This window comes from Dermacentor albipictus, chromosome 3 (genome assembly GCF_038994185.2).
Source record: "Dermacentor albipictus isolate Rhodes 1998 colony chromosome 3, USDA_Dalb.pri_finalv2, whole genome shotgun sequence".
Classification (NCBI taxonomy): Eukaryota; Metazoa; Arthropoda; class Arachnida; order Ixodida; family Ixodidae; genus Dermacentor; species Dermacentor albipictus.
This window is the reverse complement of record NC_091823.1, coordinates 60778921-60800858: the sequence shown is the minus strand read 5'-3', so window position 1 is coordinate 60800858 and position 21938 is coordinate 60778921. Positions and strand designations below refer to the sequence as shown.

General features: G+C 49.2%; 1 protein-coding gene across 2 annotated transcripts in view; it reads right to left on the bottom strand.

The window, feature by feature from the left end:
* LOC135898765 (uncharacterized) overlaps window positions 1–21938 on the bottom strand; it is a 138011-nt gene that overhangs the window by 42580 nt on the left and 73493 nt on the right. For both annotated transcript variants that reach the window (XM_065427905.1, XM_065427906.1), the window contains exon 2: window positions 10768–11110. In XM_065427905.1, the coding sequence (XP_065283977.1) occupies window positions 10768–11110 (343 nt within the window). The remainder of the gene's footprint in view (window positions 1–10767; window positions 11111–21938) is intronic.

The following is a 21938-nucleotide window of genomic DNA, read 5'->3' as shown; positions in this document are numbered from 1 at the left end:
GTTTGTCATTGGCCAGCCACCTCGGATGACGTAATTTTCGTTATTGCGAGTGGCAGGCGTCACCTCTGGCGCGCCAATCAAGCTTACCAACCGCTCTGTGAGGGCAAGCCGGGTGCCTTCAAGAGGCCTGACACAGAACGAGAAGCCGCTCATTGCCACCCGTCGGCAGCTGCGCACACGACGCTCGGAATGATGATGCAGAATCAATGGCGAGGCGCAATTGCGTTGATCGAAGAGAGTCGTCTTTGACGTGCTCGGTCAGCGGTATATGTACGCGGCACAGCAGGAGCGATGGTATAGTAACAGCAGTGGCAGGGCAGCCGAGCGTTACACCGGGGCAGAACCGCAGGCATTGATTCGCATAGTTCGGCGGCTGCTGGCATCGATTCTCGATTAAGACGACACGCCCCGTAATACAACCGTGTTACCTCCGTGGCACTGACGCCCCGTCACGTGGCTTCGTTGCCGCGTCGGGTTCAGCCTAAACCGGCCTGACACCGCAACCAGTCGTGCCCTTCCCGTCGACTCTGACCCCAAGGGGTCATTCATTCTTCAGGCCCCTCGACCCCCTTTTTTTCGTTGTTGTTACTTTTCGTGATATTTTGTGCTTCAACTTCTGCCTAGGACTCAGTTGTTGTGCTGGAGGGCTGCGGCCAAGTTAAAAGGTGCGTTATTTTTATCTCAGTTCGAAACACTTGAGCAAGGAACGTTTAGCGAACTTTCACAATGAAACGTATATTGGTAGCTATAGCAATAAAAATAACAAATTCAAATGCGTGTCGTGCAACAGTAGTATATTACAAGCATATTTGCCAGTTGTCCTTTTTATCGAACACGTGCGACTTTTTTTTAGCAAGGTTCGTTGGTAGGGCAAAATGGTTAATATATTGCTGAGCGCAGGGTCGCGTTAAGTTTCTGGTCTTAGTAGGCTGTCCGATTGAAACCTATCTCGAAAAAGATCCCATTGGGTGACATATCATTCGAAATTAAAATGCCACAATTCATTCGAATGAATGAGAAAACTTCAGCTACAGTGTTACGGTGGCTCCAATAAGGTGGGAAGTACAGTGATTATTTTATGTTTTACTTTAGTGGTGTATTGGCGCCGAGTATGCATGCCAGTTTACGAAGTAAGCAGTGCTTCCAAAGGAGCGTGTGTGGAACATGGCCAGAACGACCTACATGAAATAGTATGGGCAAGTATACATCGAACAAGTTTATATTTTCGAAATCCTTGTGCGTGTAAAAGCAGCTCCCTTTCGCAATATTTGTTCATTTATTGTGTTGTTTTCTGCGCGCAATATAAGTCTTCGAAGCTTCCAGAATGCGAATATTTCATACAATTTGCGGTAATCGTTCAACTTCTGCGTCCGTACAGGACCTTAGAATGCGACCACGCGAATTATAGTCGTCCTGGCTTGGGCAATCGGGCTCTCGAGCCATTATTGGCTGTTGTTCCAACGCTAAATCTATTAGAGCTCTTCAAATTATGCACATTAGTCATTTACCTTTAGCTTTGGAAGATGTAGGCGCATTTACTAAGATTACGGAACAGACCTGCTTGCTTTGGCAGGCGCTGCCTTCTCGAATTATGGCCAAGCTCGACGATCACGGCCACATCAAAGATAGACGAAAATCACCTGCGCTTCAAGAGAATACGGTGTGCGCGCTCTCTATCCAGACTCCCAATTAAGAATAGACGCCGCGAGGAAAGTTCATTGTGATCGCAGTTCGCGTGCCGTTTGCTCTTTATTCTGCGCGACGCAGCAGCAAGATGTGCCGAATCGCGCTTTCTGGGCGATTTCACGGAACGACTTTGCTCCATAACACCGTCGGCCTCGCGGCGGTTCCTCCCCACTTCTTACGCGTACGTTTTCATGCCGCCGTAACCGGTCGTCCCACCGCGCGAGACGACCGATTCCGCGCCGTTAAACCAAGTGGGCCGGAAGTTTCTGCCCAGCGTGTGCAGTCATGTACTCGAGCCGAAATGTTTCCGACGTAAAGTTCGTCTTCTCCTTCGAAGGCTACGCTCGCGGGTGATGCCTGTTTTGCTTAGCAACCACTCCGCGGGAGCCGCGGGTAGTCGAAAGTAGATGGGGCAGTGTGCACTGGGCGAGGGAGAGCAGTAATGGCGGAGATTCGTAGGACCCTAATGGCCAAAGACCACTGCCGCGAGCGTTCGGGCAGGCACCCCGCCGAAGTGCGTACGCCTTAACGTCCAAACGCGCGTACGCGCGCGTGCGCCCGGGCGCTGCCTCTTCCATGCTCGCCCGCAGTTGCGCGTGGGTGTGATTCCTGAAGTAGAAGGGCAAAGGAAAAGTAACACAAACAAAACATAAAGGAAGGAAAAGTATCAGGCCGCGAATAAAAATCGACCAGAAGAGGGAAGCGAATGAACCGCGGTCCTGACGGGCGGTCGGCGGGTGAGGGCAGCCGTAGTATTGCTGCCGCGTGGCCCACGCTGGAGTGGAGAGAAATAATAGGAGGAGAGAGAGAGAGAGCGAGAGAGAGGGACGCCCAAGAAGAAGAAGAAGCAGACACGGCAGTTTCGCTCTATCCACGGCAGCTGCGGCTATCCAGAGCACGCGTGGGTAATGGCCGAAACGATTTCCCTTGCTGATCACGGTGCATTCCTGGCGCAAGACGGCCCGCCGGCCAGCCAGACCGCGGCAGAATTAAGGCCCGAAGCTGTGCGAGCGCGCGCGCCGTCGGCACACGCAGCGGTTTGCCGACGCGTGCGGCGGCGGCATCAGCGGAAACGGCGGCGGCGGCGGCTTCGAAGCCGACCGCTGCTCTCCGCCGCCACCCCTCCGTTTGAGAAAGCGGCGGCGGATACGCGCGCCTGTTTCTTGTTATCTTTATGGCCGGTTAGGAGAGCTCCGGGAGACGTCTCCAATGGTCCATTAATGGCTTCTAACGACTTCTGACCGGTGCTTTCTTCTTTCCCAATGCGCGCACACGTGCGACTCGGCAGCGATGGATATATAGGAAAAGAGAGAAAAGGAACGACGGAGACACGAGCACGGCTGTGTGGCGTTGGGAGAGCGATTCGCCGCGGCGGTGCTGTTGCGCTAGTGGAGCGTGTTACGCCGTCAAGGACGGAGAGCTCTTCCCTATACGCGCCGTTTGGCTTCGGTCATTCCGAGTCGCTCTTACTTCTCCCATCTCCCAGTTACTTCCACGCTGATCTCTCTGCTTTCGCGCAGAAAAAGCGTTCGCACTTTCTCGTTCCTTAACATTGCGCTGCGTCACATTAGCGTATCTCGTTGCCTGTATTCCTCAAGCTCGCAATAAAACTTCGGCTTGGGCTATATATCGCCCTCAAACATCTCCGTATGCGAGAGAATGTGTATAAGATTTCAACAGTATACGTACAAACAAGAGAGACTGCATTTAGTTAGTGTTGATAACGTATCCATGACTAAGCTTTCTCATGTTCTCAAAGGGTTGATCTTTTCGATCTTGCGTAGCTCATAAAATTAGAATCAAAGGACGCAAGTAGGCAGGGACTGGAAGTAGGTAAACGAGAGGGGCAGAGGCCCTCTGGCAATTCAGTGCTATGCGAAAGCCTAATATGAAGTAACAGTCAAACTTGGATTCAAAGAACGTGTTTTCACCATAGTGCTTTATGACGCGCATGACCCCTCAGTGTTGTTAATGTTATGAATCCACTTAACAACTATAAAGCGTTGTGTCCAGAGTGTGATTATTTTTAAGGGAGCGCCTCCTAGCCTGAATTACTCAAACTTACAAGGAAGGTTCAACTTGAGCTAGTTGATTCTCACTTTTGTATATACAATATAGTGCTTTGAGTTCCTAACAACTGCCGCGTGCGGCCTTAGTAGTGTTCTCAGAAGGCGTTGTTTTTTCAGAAGAGCTCGGGATAATATATTATCCCGAAAGGTGTTCTGTATACGCCTGTGGATCGCCTTCCTCCGAGACACCGAGTTGATTAACGTTTGCGAAACCGCTCAGCTGATGGGGTAAAAGATGCTCAGGTGGAGCAATTGCCGGCCTGGCAAGTCAGGGTAAACTCACCACTGCAACACCACCACCACCACCATGACCACAATTTGCCTCTGTCTACATGCTCTTGCGCAGCAAGTTTCACAAGCTCTTGAATGCGCTCTTGCGCAATTTTGAGCGCACCGGTGTGAGTAACGACATAATATGCACGTGGCCATGACTAAACAATACAATTTTCCTATTATTTTCTGTCTTTCTTTGTTTGGACAGGCAGACGCGCCTGCCATCTCGTTTCCGGGAAAATAGCCTCGATATATATTGTTCCGTTTCACAACTCAACTCTGCTTTTTCTTTTATTTTAGTTATCTCAAGACAGTCGGCACTTGGGACGGCTCTGTGTTTGCGCTCCGACACAATTAAGATTGCCTCGTCCATACGGCATCTCTCGGAAGCCATTAACGCCCGCCAGATGCCTTCGCAGCGGTGGAACAAGGCGGACGGGTGGGACCAAGACGAGGTGGAAGAATGTGGGAGCGCCCACACTTAATGCCCGTAAGGAAAGCGGTAAATACACAAACTCGTGGCGGAGTGGAGCAGCCAATTTCGGTTGCCCGTTTAAATACCGCGCAGAGCTCGCGGGGCTGCTGTGCGGAGGCATTCGGAGGCGCTCGCGTCTCGGCGTCTTGCGGCGCGCGGAGGCACCGGACTAATGACGAACGCAGCACGGCCCGAGCTAGAGGAGACGCCCGGGGTCTAAACGGCATCACGCACCGAGACACTGGCGAAACTCAATCCCGCGGCCCAGTGACTCGAACGGACGCGCGCGACGACCTTAGCCACGGTCCTAACCAACCCTCCACTCCCACCTCCCTCTCGGGCGCCTCGTTCTCCCCCCCCCCCCACCCACCCCGTATCGTCCCCGCGCTCCGACTCGTGCTGCACGGGGTAACCCTTGACAGCGCCGGCGCGCCGTCTTTCCGACTGCTGGAAGAAGCCATTGGCGACGCCGTATACTCAGGGAGGGTCGACTCTCCGAGTCGGTCGGCAGTGTCGGTGCGGTCCCGCTTACGAGTTAATTCGCGGGGCCTATCCCTGGCCGGGCCTGCGTGACCGAAGAGATAACGCGCGCGCTCACGCGCGTTCGCGGGCGATTTCTTTCTCCCTCTCTCTGCCGCCTTCCCCTAGCACTTTATGCACTAAGATGGCGGTAGAGAAGGGGAGCTTCTGGAGGCTGTGGAAGAAAGGCACCGTGGTCCCCGCGACCATCATAGCCCATTTAACGCGAGCTAACGGGTCCCATCCAGATCGCTATCCCCCAGACCCGACTGTATCATTGTGTATACGAACGGCCGGTCGTGACCGACTCCACGAACGGGTTGTGCAGTTCGATCCGTACGCGTATTATAGTGAGCGGTGCGCCGGTGGTAAAGGGGGTCGATTGCCCGTGGAATCCATTGTACCGTCAGTGGCTGCTGCCTAGCGCTATATTGGCCTCTCAATTTCCCGGTGTGCCCTTTCTGCGTATATGTGCGTGTGTGGTCGTTCGGGGCGCCGTCGTACGCTCGGTGGAGATAATGCGAGCTGGATGGGAAGAATGGCGAGCACGCACTGATGTCTCGTGGGTGTTCGGTATGCGTTCCTTATCAATTGCCCACTGAGAAATCTTTGGATCGTAGCACTTTGCCGTCCGGCGATTGTTCGACATCCCAGGATCTTACATAGCATTCCTGCCGTCGTGACGTCATTGCGTGGGAGTACTTCGGCTTCTACTGACAATAAAACCGCGCAACCAATATGTATTCGGCGTATACGCTACTCAGTCTACAATTGGCACAGACTTAGATAACTACGCAGCCATTTTTTGAACAATAAAGGTCTGTTTTTATAAAGTTCTTTCTTTAGTGCATGAAGGCGTAGATGGGACAACGTATATACATATGGAGGACTGCACAAGATGTTTCTTCATAGGCATGGCGAAGGAAGAAGATGCTGGCACTAACAAATATTTCTGGCTACTGCTTGTCATTTGAAGAAAGTAACATATCGAAATTTACCTAACAACATAAAGGCAACAAAAGCATGAGGAAATGTTATAAACACGACAAATACTAAAAGCGCGAAGTATTACGGATGAGAAAAAAGGGAAGCCCAGCATGTTCCATATCGACTAAACAATTACCGTTTTATTCGTCATGCGGAGCTGTAATCTAGAAATTTCAACACCTGTTTTGGAAGTACGTACTGTAGCGCGGCTGTGAATCCTTACTGCGGTATTTCTGCCAGTGTTGTACTATTCGTTTGCTCGTAAGTCATGTGAGCATTGGGCCGCTGTCTAACGATCTGACATATATATATGTCTGCTTCTCTTTTCTTTTTTCTTCTGTCATCTGAGCACGATAGCTATAGGCATCTGTGTGACTTAGGAGTATATGTTCCACTTCGACTTTTTATGCACATATTCATCGCTCGGCTATAATGGCTTTTCGATACTCACTGCTGCAGGTGTGATACTTCTGTCCTTGCTTGAGAAAATAACTTACTATGGCACGTTGTTAATAGAAACATATCTTCAGAAGAACTTAAGTTTGGCCTAGTTGGTGTTTACTGCATATCGTACTGACCGCAAATAAAGACGGGGACAGCGGTTCTCTTCCGCTGTCCCCGTCTTTATTTGCGGTCAATATGATATGCAGACACATATCTGTTCCAGTAGCTGGTGTTGTGAAAATTACATACACGAATTGAAATAGAAACTTAGTATACATGTTCAGCGGTTCTTTGTGTCTTCTTGCCTTTTGTGTACCAGTCAATGCATTGTTCTTTCTTTCTTTCTGGAGCAAGCCATATACCAGCTAGCCCACGTGAACAGAATCCTAAACTCATGTGCAGAAGCATTGTATCTGCAAGCTCTATGTGACATGCAAATGCATATGCCTGCTGTTCTGTACAATGCGCACAATCGAACTGAGTGAGATTTGTACACCATGAACATCTGAATATTTTTTTTGCTTTTTTATTTAATACTATTTATCCAAATATGCGGAGTACAATCAACCTCTCTATATTGCTTTAATAGATCATGAAAAGGCACATGATTCTGTAGAGGTACCAGCAGTCATGTAGGCATTGCGTAATCAAGGAGTACAGTAGGAATACGTCAATATCTTGGCAAATACCTAAAATGATTCAACAGCTAACTTCGTTCTCCACAAGTAGAAAATTACCTATCAAGAAAGGGGTCAGGCAAGGAGACACAGTCCCAATGCTACTCACTGCATGAGAAATGTTCAGCCTATCAGACTGTGAAGGCAAAGGAGTGAGGATCAACGACGAATATCTCATCAACCTTCGGTTTGCAGATAACATTGTCCTGTTCAGAAACACTGAATTGTAACAATTGATTGAGACTGAGGACGTTAACGCAGAAAGTATAAGAGTAGGGTTGAAGATTAATACGCAGAAGACAAAGGTGATGTTCAATGGCCTGACAAGGCTACAAGAATTCTTGGTCGCCAGTCCGCCTTTTGAGTGTGTACAGTATTAGGTCAATTACTCACAGGGGACCCTGTTCATGAAAAGGAAATTTACAGACGAATAAAAACTGTGTCGGAGTGCATACGGCAAACATTACCAAATCCTCATTGGGAGCTCACCATTATCGTTGAAACCGAAAGTGTGCAATCATTGCATTCTACTGCTGCTAACATATGGGGCAAAAACTTGGAGGTTAACAAAGAAGCTCGAGAACAAGTTAAGGACCATGCAAAGAGCGATGGAATGAAAATTGTTTTGCGTAACATTAAGATACAGGAAGAGAGTGGTGTGAATCAGAGAGCAAACGGGAATGGCCGGTACTCTAGTTGACATCAAAACAAAGAAATGGAGCTGGGCAAGTCATGTAACTAATGCGTATGGCAGATAACAAGTGGACCATTACAGTTACAGAATGAGTGCCAAGGAAAGCGAAGCACAGTCAGTCGAGGATGGCGGAAAATTATCTAGCGTGATGAAATTATAACATTTGCAGGCGAAAGCTGCAATCAGCTAGTGCTGGACAGGGGTAACTGAAGATTGCTAAGAGAGGCTTTCGTCCGTCAGTGGACATAAAAATAAGCTGATGGTGATGATGATGGTGATGATACCTTTAAATCTACCTGTCGTCACTGTGCGTATAATTTTGTCTCAGATCGCCACAGCACTGTCTCAGTATCGCATGATAGAGCTTATGTGGCATTTCCAGCTTTAAAAAGCTCTATTTAATTTCTGTGTCTTCGCTCAATGCCACTTGCACTTTTACTCGCATGCGTTGTGAAAGCTGTGAAATCAGTGATATAATTTTCTTTTCCCCGAGAGAGAAGCAAGTGCAGGAGTAGGAAGGCGCCTGGAGGTTGAGGCAGAGGCACCAGGCGTCATACCGTCGACATCAATCCAGCATCCACGACCGCGTTCGTGCCCTTTCCGTTTGTGCTTAGACGCCGCGATGCTCGCTGTGCACGTTCGCGGCGCCTCTTCTTTGCATGTGTAGCAACATGGAAGAACGAAAAGATATAGGAGAGAGCATTGCGTCACGCAGCCGGCCTTGGCAAGCAAACGCTCTGTGATGCCAGTCCCTTTGTTCAGTGCATTGCTCAGTGTGGGCCCAACACGTGACCTTTTGCGTCGATATCACGGAGCAAGAAGCGAGATTTCTCGAGACGTTTGGTGCCCGGTAGGTGGTTCTTTATTTTATGGGTAGTTTTTAATCGATGTGTGCTCAGCCGGCACCTGCTCAGCTGCTCTGCCTATCTCTGGTCACAATGCGCCTGTATCTCTGGTCCCATTTGTGACGACATCCTTGGCTTCAATCGCGTTGCGCTGTGCTCCCTTCTATATTTTTTTCCTTTCTCCATGTGTATCAACATGCGTTCTGGGAAGCAACGCCACCTAGAGGAAAGTCGAGGTGGTGTTCAGCGAACCGCGGAAGGAGAAAGGAGACGAAGTGTCGTGGAGGAGGAGGGTAGGCGAGGCGCGCTGGGTTGACCTCATCTGGCAGTTGCTATGGGTCCTGTGTATGCTATAGACGTACCAGGTTCGTCTTGTGATCGACAGGCCGAGAGACGAGACAGAAGCATGGAGCAGCGACGCAATCGGCGGAGGCCGAGCGCGAGTCGACGGACCCCGAAGTCGCCGCCAAGCGCCGGGCACGATCTCAACAAGTCCGGCAAAGGAGTGTTTAGTAAATCACCTCTTGAACTCACGGTCCACTGCAGCGAAAGCCGCACAATTTGCGAGCCGGCAACCATGTTGCAAGTTTGCTTGGCACACGGCGTCGTGCTGCCGAGTCGCTTCGGCGAAGGTACGAGCATATTGGTCCGGTTCCGTAGTGTCTTCGGCAGCCAGTTGAGTTGCCACGCGCTCAGCTTTAGGGATACGAATATAGCAGAGTTCTCAGCGTGTGCTACGAACGCGCGCGAGAGAGAATGAACTTTAATGAAAAGGATGGCTCAGTGGCCTCTGCATGGATGCCGATCAATGGTATGGATTATAAAGCAAACAAAGAAATACAAGAAGCAAAAGAAAAACAAGAGAAAAGACCACAACAAACAAACAAAACAAATTAAATTATGGGGTTTTACGTGCCAAAACCACTTCCTGATTATGAGGCATGCCGTAGTGGAGGACTCCGGAAATTTCGACCACCTGGGGTTCTTTAACGTGCACCTAAATCTAAGTACACGGAAACAAACAAAACACTTAACGCTCAAAACCCGCTGGCCAAGCCGGCCTCGTGCGAAGGCGCTCTGCTTCACGCTGGCATGTCTCTCGCCGAGATTTGCCCGTCGACGTCGTTGCCTTTCTGCGCCGCTTAGCGTAGCGGTTCTTAGTTGTTGCCATCGCAAGCGAAGCAGTAGGCGGCGTGTAAGCACTGCTGAGGCAAGTGGAAGCTGCCGTTCGCAGGCGACGAAGAGTCACTAGCTAATCGGACGCGAAAGACGAACCGTGTGCGGAAACTGCGTCGTCTAATCAGCAGAAGGCCTACACCACCTACACCAGGCTACACCACGTTAGAGCCTCCGCTGCGCTGAGGGTATACCGACGCGCTAACTATCGGCGCTTGTTAGTGTCATGCTCCAGTACTTCGCTTCACCATTCCTGGATGGCGGCGCCATCTCTGTTAAGAGAGCATATTTTGCGCGCTGACGCCAACGTCACATCCGTTACAGGAAGTTACAAGAACATTTTCGCGTTAAAAGGGGAATAGCACCCATACGCTTGCATGTAGCCCGCGTTCACGAAGTGAAACATCACTGCAATTTTTTCTTAACCTTTCAGTGGAATGAAAACAAATGTTTGCCTAAATCTCTCTGCATTTGGAGCGACGGAAATGGCGCAGGTGCTCTTGAACTCGTCCCGATGATAGCTGTGGTGACGAGCGAAGAAGTATGCAGTTTCAGCACAGCAATTTGATCAATCATCCTTCCTATAGATAGTTTTCATTAATGTCACCGTGGCCGCCATCTTGGCGTACTAGCAGGTCGAGAAACCGCGTAAACGAGAAAAGTAGCAACAGGACAATTACACAACAGGTGCATTTTACTTCGAGTTACACTTTTGATAACAGTGGTAATGTAGTGAGAACCAGTCACCGTCCAAAAGCAAAGCAATGCAAAGAGAGCTAGTATGCTTTAATGACGTCATCATGGCCGCCATGTTTGGGTGCTAACGCGGTGAAAAGGCTACGTCCGTGACGTCATGGGATAGCTATCTGTGTACCTTTCCAATATTTATGCAGGGTGTGAAACATTAGCGAACGGAGCTCACCTGAGGTAGTCCCTCTTGCAGAGTATGAGGTTGGCCTTAGTGAAGAGGGTAGAGCCGACTTCTCCGAGGCGGCAGTCGCAGCACGCGCACTTGAGGCAGTCCTCGTGCCACAGCTGGTCAAGCGCCTTGAGCAGGAACCGCTCGCGGATGGGCTTTTGGCAGCCCGCGCACTCGGGGCCCGGCATCGAGCCTGACATGGCTGGGTGGGGCCCCACGCCGGGGCCTGCGCCCTGGACCAGGTGGTTGGCGGCGCCGCCGTTGCCACCCGCTCCTCCCCCTCCCCCACCTCCAGCACCGGTGGCACCCCGTCGTGACGAACCAGTAGTCTTCATCTTCTTGGGTCCTGCAAACGTACAAACACGGGCGACCACGTCATCACACTTCAGCTCTGACTCTTAACGCTCAGTGAATTGTTCCTAAGGAAGAACCTTTGACGACGGGCGTCTGCGTTTCATTTTTTAAATGTTTTGTTTGAAATAGATCTGGCTACATGATGACTATCCAGTTCTACACACACTGCACAGAACAGAACGGCATTTCATCCTGATATGCCATTATCCTTTATGTGCAATTTTCACGCTTACGAACGAACGTAATGCTTGACCAGCCAGACGAGTGCAGAGCCGTGACACTAATGTTAATGCACTTGACAACAAACCGAATAATATGCACTCTTCACCACGTTTTATCTTGTCATGTGAGAGGTAGAAATAGATGGATGTGAAACAACGCAAAGCTTTCGCTTCATTCTTGCAACCTGTAGAGACATTAGAGCTTATCGTATATACCTTGAAATAGCTGAAAGTCAGTGTGTCATTCAACTATTCAATTGTGGCGTGTGGATGAGAACTGCCACGCTGACAGAATTGAAACAAAACACAAGTTCAAAGAAAGATGGCGGCTTGAAATGATTATAAGTGGTGCAACAAGAAATGTCGATAAAGCCAACGTTTTGCCAAGTCCTCTTGCGGAAATGTTAGCTTGAACAACTTTCCTTGTAAGGCAACCGTTAACGATCTTGACGGAAAGCATGAACCATAATGAGCAACTCGCCAAGATACCTGAAGGTTCATTACTTGATATCAGACCCCACGGGCAGTGTCAAGCTCAGTGTCAAGGCCTGTGAGACCATTCACTACGAGCTCTTGTTCGCTGCTCTCATATTAATCTAGCTCATCGATACTTTGGTCATTGAGGGTTCTTTATGGACATTACTTGGTACTGCTTCACGCCCTTTTGTGACACTCAAGACTGTATGTCGTAAATCACGTCTTCCCTCCTCTTTTCCGAGCTAACTGTTCTCAAGGTCAGAGCAGTATGCTGACTTTAACTGCGTAGGCACAACTTTCGTGCTGTTTTATTTACTAATAATTCTAGCTTCCGTATATGGAGCAGGGCAGCCTCTCGGCATTTCTAGTGCTCGATGACAGTCTGTAGTTTTTTTAGATGATCTCAGTGACGTTTGCCCTGTCTGCTTTTGTATCTCCAATACTGGAGCACACAAGCCGAAAACTTTGAAGATCAAGCGAGCGACGCAAAACGTTGCAAATTGCTACGGCATAGTCATAGTAACCACTTAGTTCTAGTTCGTTGGGTGGTCAACTTGTGTTCCTGATCAAATCCTTCTTGTCGATTATTGAAGTGCCGCACTTAGGCGACTCTGCGTCGTTATTTAGAACCTTGTCTTGTTCATCAGGCTTGCCAGAGGACTTATTTTACAAACCTCCTCTTCAGGTCCGTAAAAGGAGTTATTCAGTCAATCCTGTTCAGATCTGGACGACGACGTCAGCCCTTCTTTCATGTGTTGGTAACACTAGCCAGTGCTTCAAGCTTCTTCGGCAGCTCCCTCTATTCTTTTGCTACACCTTGTAATTTAGTTTGGCACAATGCTGCAGCTGACGAATGACTGAGTCGAAATAATAGCGCTTGTAAGTTTGTAAATTGCAAAAGTTCCCGCGCTGATTACCGCACGACTAAAGAGACCACACTGTTGGTATGCTTCTTTCCCGAGATAGTAATCTGTAATACTATATACATGTTTATATATGAATAAATAAAATGAGAATTCGGGCATAAACAATGCATAATCGTTGCTCTGCTTGCAATACTAAACGACATCTTCGCGTAGCATACACTTTCCCCATAGCTTAGTCGCACTAGATTGATCATCCGATAAGAAACGTTTATCGTCTTCGAAGTTTCACGCAAGCGGTAACAGAGCATGTTGTCAGTCGAGTGGCAACACATTTGTCTGAGAAACTCCGAGATATGCATTATCTTCAGTAGGCGACGGCGGGTGGCGATTTCAGAGCTTTTGCTTTCGGACTGAAATCTAGATATTTATTGCGGATTTTTAGGGTTAATCGTGACATTACCGTGCTCCCCACGGGCAGACTTCAGCAGAGAAATGACCAGAATTTGCGGAAAGTGGGCGTGTGTACTGCAGGGAATGCAAGCAGGGTAATCAGGGCGGCGAGGAGACGACCGCGAAAGTAAGGTGGGCGGGCGCGATGGCAACGTAGCGGAAAGAACGAACGGGAAGAGAAGGAGAAAAGTGCGATGGTATATAGGCGCGCAAAGCGGGCGCGAAGGACGGCAGGGCGCTAAATATTTTCCTCGCGCTCAGTGCACTTTTTTGGGGCTCTTCTTTCGGGAGGCACCAATCTATCACTCGTCCAAGTGTGAACAGCGCTGGGGACGAGATAGCGGAGACTAGCACCGCCACCGCCAGGCGGCGTCGTCTACAAAGGCTGCGAGACTCGCGTCTCTATCTTCTTTTTATGCTGTTAGGAGGTTATGATGAAGTGAGCGACTCATCTGACCGTGCATGGCCTGTACTACTAAGGGCAGCTACGTCGCTACCGCTTGACGACACTTCTGCGCCCGCGAGTATGTGAAATATTTTGAAAGAAGATAAATAGAGCACTACGTGAAAGACACGAAAGGAAAGATGAGGCGGACGAGGTTCATAGCGGCTTAAAAGCATCCGTTGCGCTTTCGCTTGCCATTCGCCGCTTAGGCGCGCCGGATAGGGTGATACAGCAAGGAGCTGGCGAACTGCGCTCCCTGCGTGTATCGGTTGCGCCGTTAGACGTCTTCCCTTATCGCGGTTACAGCGACACGCTGGGGGAAAGAGGAGAGGTTGTTGAAGAGGGCGACGCTCGGTAGGTTCATTAAATTTCAACGAGGGGACGAAGCCACGCTGCGGTGAGGGAGAGCGAAAGGCGGTGGCTATGACCGCTGCGTTCCAGCTTGAGAAAGGGAAGAAAAAAAAGGAAAGGAGGACGGGGACACCGAAGCCGAGCGGCGATTCTCCGGAAATGAAGACCAAGAGCGGAGCTCGCCGGCACGATAAGACAGCCGCCGCGGCCGGACCAAGAGCAATCATGAATAAACCGCAGATAGCGTGTGCGCGGGTAGCACCATTATGGTGGCGCGCGAGCGGCAAGAAGGTTTTCGGCCTTGTAAAGACCCGGGTTGGGGGACCACACCGAGCCGTGCGACAGGGGGGGAAGGGCTCGTAATGATGCTGCCGAGACTCAATAGTGGGGTGCCGCGCGGGAAGAGCGACGCAGGGTTCCGTCTCTACTTTTCTGTCTCTTGACGTTTTTTGGTGCATTTCGATGCTTCTGTATCATCACTCTGTTGGAGCCGGAAGAGAGTGACCGACGGGCGGTTTCCGTGCGTCGCACGCTATCGTTCTGATAAGGACTGGTGGTCAGTGGCGCGCGTCGTCACCTGTCTTCACTGTGGCATGCCGGGCGAAAGTCCAGATACACGCCGGACAGTTCCCTTTATGTTCCCATTGATTATGGGTCCTTGTACCCATATATATACATATATATGGAAGAACTAAGAAAGTGTGCCTGTCCACGGCAACTTTATCGCCACCAGGGGCTTCTGGCCTCCTCCAGGCGCACAGCGAGAACCAAGCTGCTTCAGTTAAACTCATGAATTCAGGAGTGCCGCCTCTTGATTCGCCGAGTGGACGGAAGAATAATAAGAAAAACGACGCCTGCGATATTCACCGTGGTACTTCTGGGCTAGCAGCCATGGTTAGAAACGACTGTTGCCGCTTTTGGCGCTGCGATGGTGTGACAGAGGAGATAAGCTAATGATGTAACAGCTGGCACGAGGCCTGGAAGTTGGCGCGCCGAGAGCCCCACTTCGTTCGCGATGAGCGCGGTTACTTCAGTGCATGTGTACGGGATGGGGCTTTATCGAGGAACTTTAGTAATTGTTTGACATGTTAGCTAACATTGACAATGCGCTGCGTCTTAGAAAAAAGAAAATTCTTTGCCTTGGTTATACGACAGACCTCGGTAATTTGGTAACATTCGAAAAAAAAAAAAGGATTATGCTGCTTACTTTAACTATGTAGGGTTGCCATGTAGTCAAAGTTAAAATTTTTCTTAATCGTCTACCTTACGACCAAACAATTTGTGTGTAAAACGTGTTACACACTTGTTTCATTTTGTTCTTCTGTGTATATCATCTTTGTTTTTTGCTCACGCTGCTTGGACTTCTTGTCCGCAGTATCGTATAAATAAATAAATAAATAAATAAATAAATAAATAAATAAATAAATAAATAAATAAATAAATAAATTTGTAATTTCGCATGATAACGGTTTATGCAGAAAGCCGGTCCATTCCTGAGGCAAATAGCTAAATTACTCCAGTTGTCGAGGTAACTCGCCACGTAGCATCAAAATAACGGCAACTAACGGTTCCTCCCGTCTGTTCGTCAGAAATTGTTTTTGTTCTAATGGGTTTAATGGTATGCAAGATATGTTATTTACAGATTATAAGCACTTGAAGCGTAAAACGAGGTGTTGATTGAGTTAATCCTAAAGCATCAGATTTGTTGCTCTTCTCACTTCGCAGGATAGAGAAAGTTTCATTCAAGAGGAAGTTGGCATTTCCCTGACAGCCTAACACAATGCTACAAATGGAGGTCGCAGGGATTCTGCTTAAAATGTTCTATTATTGTACTGTAGCGCCATATACCATTTGGCTAGGCTCCTTGTTAGCTCACGGCCCTAAATATTCGGTGGTGTCCGGTTTGATGCCCGCACCTGGACGAATTCATTTTCAACTGCGAAGCTTCTTTTCCGGTGAACTCGTATTGGTAACCTCTGTAGCTTTTTGCTATTTTCATGTGGATGCCCAAATTATTCTTGCATTAAATATTCGGCACATCAGCAACCGGTAGTTGCAGACGACAGTGCCCTGGTGAACAACGCTGGATATGTCTTACAATGAATTACTGAGGAGGATGAATGAATCAGTGAATGAATGATTACCTCAGACGGCAAAGTCATAGTTAGAAAATTAATATGCACTCTATTATGGTAATATTGCATGACATGGCTAGAAAAACGAAAGCGCGAAAACAGCACATACGCCGAAATAAACACCACGTTGCTCTATATTTCCAACAAATTTATTTGGAAAAACGGTGCTGCATCTATATACACCCTATGTCATTATTGTTGAAGCCAAAGCCCATGCGCATGAAGTCAAACAACAAAAATTAAAAATAAAAAACACAAATTTTTACAAATAAATTTGTTCTATGTAGAGCGCCGTGCTGCTCATCTCTGTGTATGTCTTTGTTGTTATCACGCTCAATGCACTACCAACACTATCAATGCACTACCCATGAGCAATGCACTACCAACAAACCAAGGCATCCACTTTTGTTTAACTTTTGTTTAAAAACTTACTTCGAGGTGTGCAGTCAGCCGGTAGAAGTTTGCAAGGATATATTTATTTCGGCCTATAGGCAGGTGGGATCGGGATCAAGGAAAAATTTCCGATCGAATAAAAATGACTCAGAGCGCATAAGACAAGCACGTACAAGCCTTTAGTGGCGTACAATCGCTATCCTTGAAAAGAAAAGTGTGAAGTGATTGCATCGCGCCTTAAGAGAACTACGAGTACATACGGGCGGAAACTTGGAGGCTAAGAAAGAAACTCGAGAAGGAAGCTACGGAAAGCACAACCAGAAATCAATCAAAATAATGACAGGCGGCGTCATGAAAGAGCTAATGGGGGTAGCTTGTATTTATTTCATATAAAGGCAAGGAAGAGTTGGGCAGGCAGTATAATGGGCAGAGTAGATAACTGGAGGTATAGTAGATAAGGAAAAGAGGGGCCAAGACACACAGTCGAGGACGAACACAGCATGGAGCCAGATGCCAAAGTACATGAGTAATTGCAGATAGCTACCGATAGTCCATAAAATTTCGGTTGGGGTTGTTGGTACATGGCATTTTGAAGGGGAAACATTCAGCGCAAAACCCAGGGCAACCCACACGAATCGCTTGTCTCGGCTCTTCTTTGTGGGTTGTCCTGGGTTTCGCGCTGAATTTTTCACCTTCAAATTGCTACCGAGAGGTCTTCCTTCCTCCTACGAAGTACATAAAGTATGATGGTGATGAAGAGGAAACTGCACTTTTTTCTCCCGCGTGCCCACATTGTATATGCGGGCCTACCGCAGCGGGCTCGAACAAACGAAGCCGCTTCTATACGGCAACTTATGAGAGACAAAAAAAAAGTGTGCTAAGGAACTGAACATGACGCATACGTATACTACAAGCAAAGAGCCAACGCGTACGCGCTCATTTCATTTGTCGCGGCGTGCTACTGGGCCGACCATGGTGCGTTTTATCGAGGACCACGTGACTTGCAACGACGGTCGTCAAGCGCGCAACAATCTACGCTTGCCGAACAGATTGCCGCCGCGCGCCACAACTTGTGCGAGAGCAGCCATCCGTAAAAACGGACTCTGACGCCTCGCGCCACCGCTCAACGGCAGCGGCGTTACAGTGGGCCGCAGTCTCTCTTTCTCTGTCTCTCTCTCTCTCTGTTAAGACCGCGCTCACATGACGGGATCGCTGCTAAAGATCACAAAAAGAGACGAAAGGACGCAAGAACGCAAATGAAAACAAAAATCCGAGCCCGAAACAGCGTCCTCACTTTCGGTTTACGGTCTGCAGTCATCTCCGAGCCGCCAAATACGAGGCGACCTTTTATGTAACCGTCCGAAAAGGAAGGCCAGACAGAACCGCTTAGTGTCTGCTGTAGTCGGTCTCTTGTAACGGCGCGCCCGATACCTGACGTCAGCGACACCGCTGAGACGACTCTTTCGCTTATAGCGCACTTTGCCAAGTGTGAATAAGCGTTCCCTTTTGAGCTTCGTAGTGGGTGCGATATAGTTAAAAAGGAAAGAGTAGAGGTATAATGGCTCGTTGTGCGTGTGTGCGTAAGTGATGGGAGGGGTGAGGGGGGAGGCACGAACAGTCAGCAATAGTACCCTTTTTTTTTTCTGGGTCGGCGTCGGTCGACCCAATGACCAAACTCCGCTCTATTTAGATTATTTTCGATGAGGAAAACAAGCCACGAGGACGAGAATCTATCGGCAGAAATTGGCGTAAAGGAAGGAAAGGAGACGCACAGAGGACCGTCGGAGGGCAAAAAAGGGAAACAATACGAGAAAAAAAAAAGCAAGACGCAGCGGCTTGGTGGGGGAGGGGGTTGCGACAGCTCGTGCACGCAACTGAACGAGATTCCCCGCGCAGCGAAACAGCAAACGCAAAACGCGCGCTCTAGCCGTCGGTCTACGCAATTTCAGAAAAGCTACTTAAGATGATTGCGCCTCGTCGCACCCTCAAGTATGGAGAGACTGCGCGCACGGACCTCCGTGGAGAGGGTGGCGGGAAGACCACCGGGATGCAGACGCTGGGAGGAGAAGGCGTACGGGCAGCGCGAGATATGAAAGGCCTTGTTACACACGGGCGTGAGCTTGCGTGAGCAATATCTCTCACTCCTTTTAGTTTCCTTTCTCCCTTTCTCGATTTTACAATTTCTGCCAGTCGTAGGCGTTTCTCCGCGTCTCCCAGAAGCCGCGCTACACACTACTTTTTTTTTCCCTCTCACACTATCGAGCTGACGGAGGCAACGCTCTCTCGCTCTCTCTCTCTGCACTGTTGGCAAAAACTTAAGCGATTGATTTGGAGTGGCCCGACACCCTCCTCGTTTCTTTATCGCTTTTTCTTTAGCACCTTTCGCTCTGGCGGAATCCTATCATCTTGTCCTTTCTTGCTATTAACACAGGCTGCAATTTTCATTTTATACTTCCCATCTGGCTGTGCCAATGTTTATTTTTTTCTATTTCTCTATTTCGTTTCTGCAATCACCGGTGTTGGTGCCAATAGTCAGAATTTGGTAAGAAATAGTCTGTAACCGACTTGATTCTGCTCAAAATATGTGAGAAGCCCAATAAATAGAGATATGAGCTTTCGGAATGAGAGAGAAGGAGAGAGAGAAAGAAGGTGCAAATCAAATGAACAAAATAGAAAGAATACGAATGCGGCCATGCGCACATTAATACCGGAAAAAGAATGGCGCGTACCCCCTCTGACGACTGCTCTTCCTCTCTGCAAGGTTGTTATGTGGGAAAGAAAGGAAAGTGGAGTGGAGAGTACTCGCCGGCAACAGCCCAGCGCTGGCGAAGGGTGGCACGGCAGGCGCGTGGGGGCCGTTTTTAAGCTCACTCTTGGAAATTAACGGCGACTCTGCGCGTGTCGTATATGCCGGCGCCGGTACGGAGCGGGCGGCCTCCCATCGCCGCCGCCACCACCACCACCCGGCCTTCTTGGCAAATGAGAATCGAAGACTAGACTGGCGCTGTCGTAAAGAAATCTCATCGCGTGCGCGCCCGGCCTTGTTTGTGCGTGTTTGCGTTAGCGTCATTAGCCACGCCCGCGGCTCGACTTTGCGCTTCCCTTGAACGAGCCAGTCGATGGGTGGGCAAGATAGGAGCTGCGCTTGCGGACTGTGGCGAGCTGGCCGAGAGAGTGGCGGAGGTAAACGGGGCGGCCCGAGCCCCCCGAAGGAAACTACGGGAGCGCAGTGGGTCATTTGCGAAATTGAGAGAGTGTGCTCAGTATAAAATCTCGCAGCCGGTCTGTGCTCAGACCAAAGCAGCGGCTTCTGCAAACACGTGTTGCTTGCGTTACGCCCACTTTCTGGAAGTCACTCGCTTGCTTGTGAAAGGAGGCGCGCCTGCAATCGCTCGGCTCGGGCGTGGCAGCTTAAAGGGAAAAGTGCTGGGAAGAAAGAAACGTGTCTCAAAAGAAAAAAGAAAGAACCGAATGACTTCTTTTGCGATTTATCTGCTATTGGAAAGCATACTTTTGGTTTATGTGACATAATGTGCAAATGAAATTAGATCGAACCATAGAGGCCCGTTCCATGAAGATACTGCAAGAGTGACATACGAAATGCGTTCTTCATTAGTAATCGCGCACGGTCATAAGGTTGCGCTGTTATTATCGTGCTCCTGCTTTTCTTTAACCTTTGATGAATCGGTTTAGTCTACTCTGATTGCTTTGTTGGCAATCAAAGGAACAGTGCTAGCCTAAAACACTGTATTTGAACTCACATTAACAAAAGATCATTCTGGGGTATTACGTCCCAAGACCATGATATGATTATGAGGGACGTCGTAGTGGGGGCTTCGGATAAATTTTGACTATCTGGGGTTCTTTAACGCGCACCTAACGTGAAGCATACGGGTGCTTTTTCGTTTCACCTCCATCGAAATGCGGCCGCCGCGGCCGGGATTTGGTCCTGCGACCTCGGGCTTAGCAGCACAAGACGAGCTCATGCACATGAACGCTATTATACTCTAAAGATGGTACAAATATCCATATCTAATGAGAAAATGTGTGCCTGAAATAATTACCTAATCACCTTGCGCTCATGTAACTGGGGACAGTCATACCTACTTTTGTGATTATGATGGAATACTTTATGATGATGGAACTCCACCAACCTCTCCTTTCTGTGTCAAAAGGGAACGCTTCATCCAGGTCATGTCATCATCACTTCCGTTTTTGTCAGTGATCCAGCAGGTAAATTTCTCAATTTGACGAACTATCTTTCCTCCATCGAGACTTCTACTTTACGCATCGCGCGTTTTGCAGGTCAAATTAACCTGTCCCAACACACTGGCGTGTGTTTGAATGATCAGCCCACGATGACGAGAACACAGCGCAAACAATCGCGCGCTGGTGTTGTGATCAAGAAGCAACATTGTCAAACACCATGCGGCTCGATCAATGATGAAAATTTTTCGTGTTGCTTCGTTATGCAGTGACCGGTAACGAATGGCGTTTGGCAAACCTTCTTTATCGCGAGATCGTCGAAATCAACAGATACCAACTACTTATTCAACGCTTTGTTCTAAAGCACGCTTCGGCTGAACAGACCTGGCTAAAGCCACCTTCACTGCTTGCTTCTAGCACTTACTTCAGAAAGAATCGCAAAGGCTCAAATGAGCCTCTACGACATTGCGGATGCTCGACTGGGGTTTAAGTAAGCTTCTCGTGACCGCCATCGTTTCTTCCTTAACCAATCTATACTACCGTCGTCCAACGCAGATAGTGCCTTCTCGTAACTTTTGTTTGCTTCTTCTTTTGAACTGCGATGAAGTAGCACTTTCCGGACAAGGCATCTCCACCGTTTTGCGCATACCGCCTTACTTTCCCCGTCAGGCGTCAACAAACGCGCGAGATGCTTTGTCCCGAGCAGCCTATGCTCCCACCAAAAACACGCGCAGCGCGCGAGCGACGCGAGGCACCCCAGCTCCGTTTCCGACGTTTCGGCCGGAAGTTTCCGCGACGGATACGGCACAACGCGTCCGTCCATTGGCTTCTTGCTGGTCAGAAGTTGCCAGCCCGCGCTCCCATTCAGCGCCGCTCTGCGATGGGCAACCCTCAACAATGTGCCATCGTTGCTCCTTCCCTCCGACTTTCGGCGCAAACACGCACACACGCATACACACACGCGCGCGCGCACACACACAAAGTCACTGTACCGCTTATAGCCACTGCGCGCAAACTAAAGGGATGCCGAAAGCGGCGTCGACCAGCAAACATAAGCAAACTGCGGTCTTGCGCGCGTGGTGTGGGTTCCCGTTGCGTCCTGAAATCGGCGCGGACGCAACCGAGATAGCCGCGCGCAGTGCCTGCGTGCCGAGCGGAGTTGCCGGGACGTTGGCGCATCCCGGCGCTATGGACCCGCGAGCGAGCTGTTACGGGCCACGCATTGGCGAGCGTAGCGCGGCTTCCCTTCGCTGACAATTGGCGGAAGTGAGCGAAA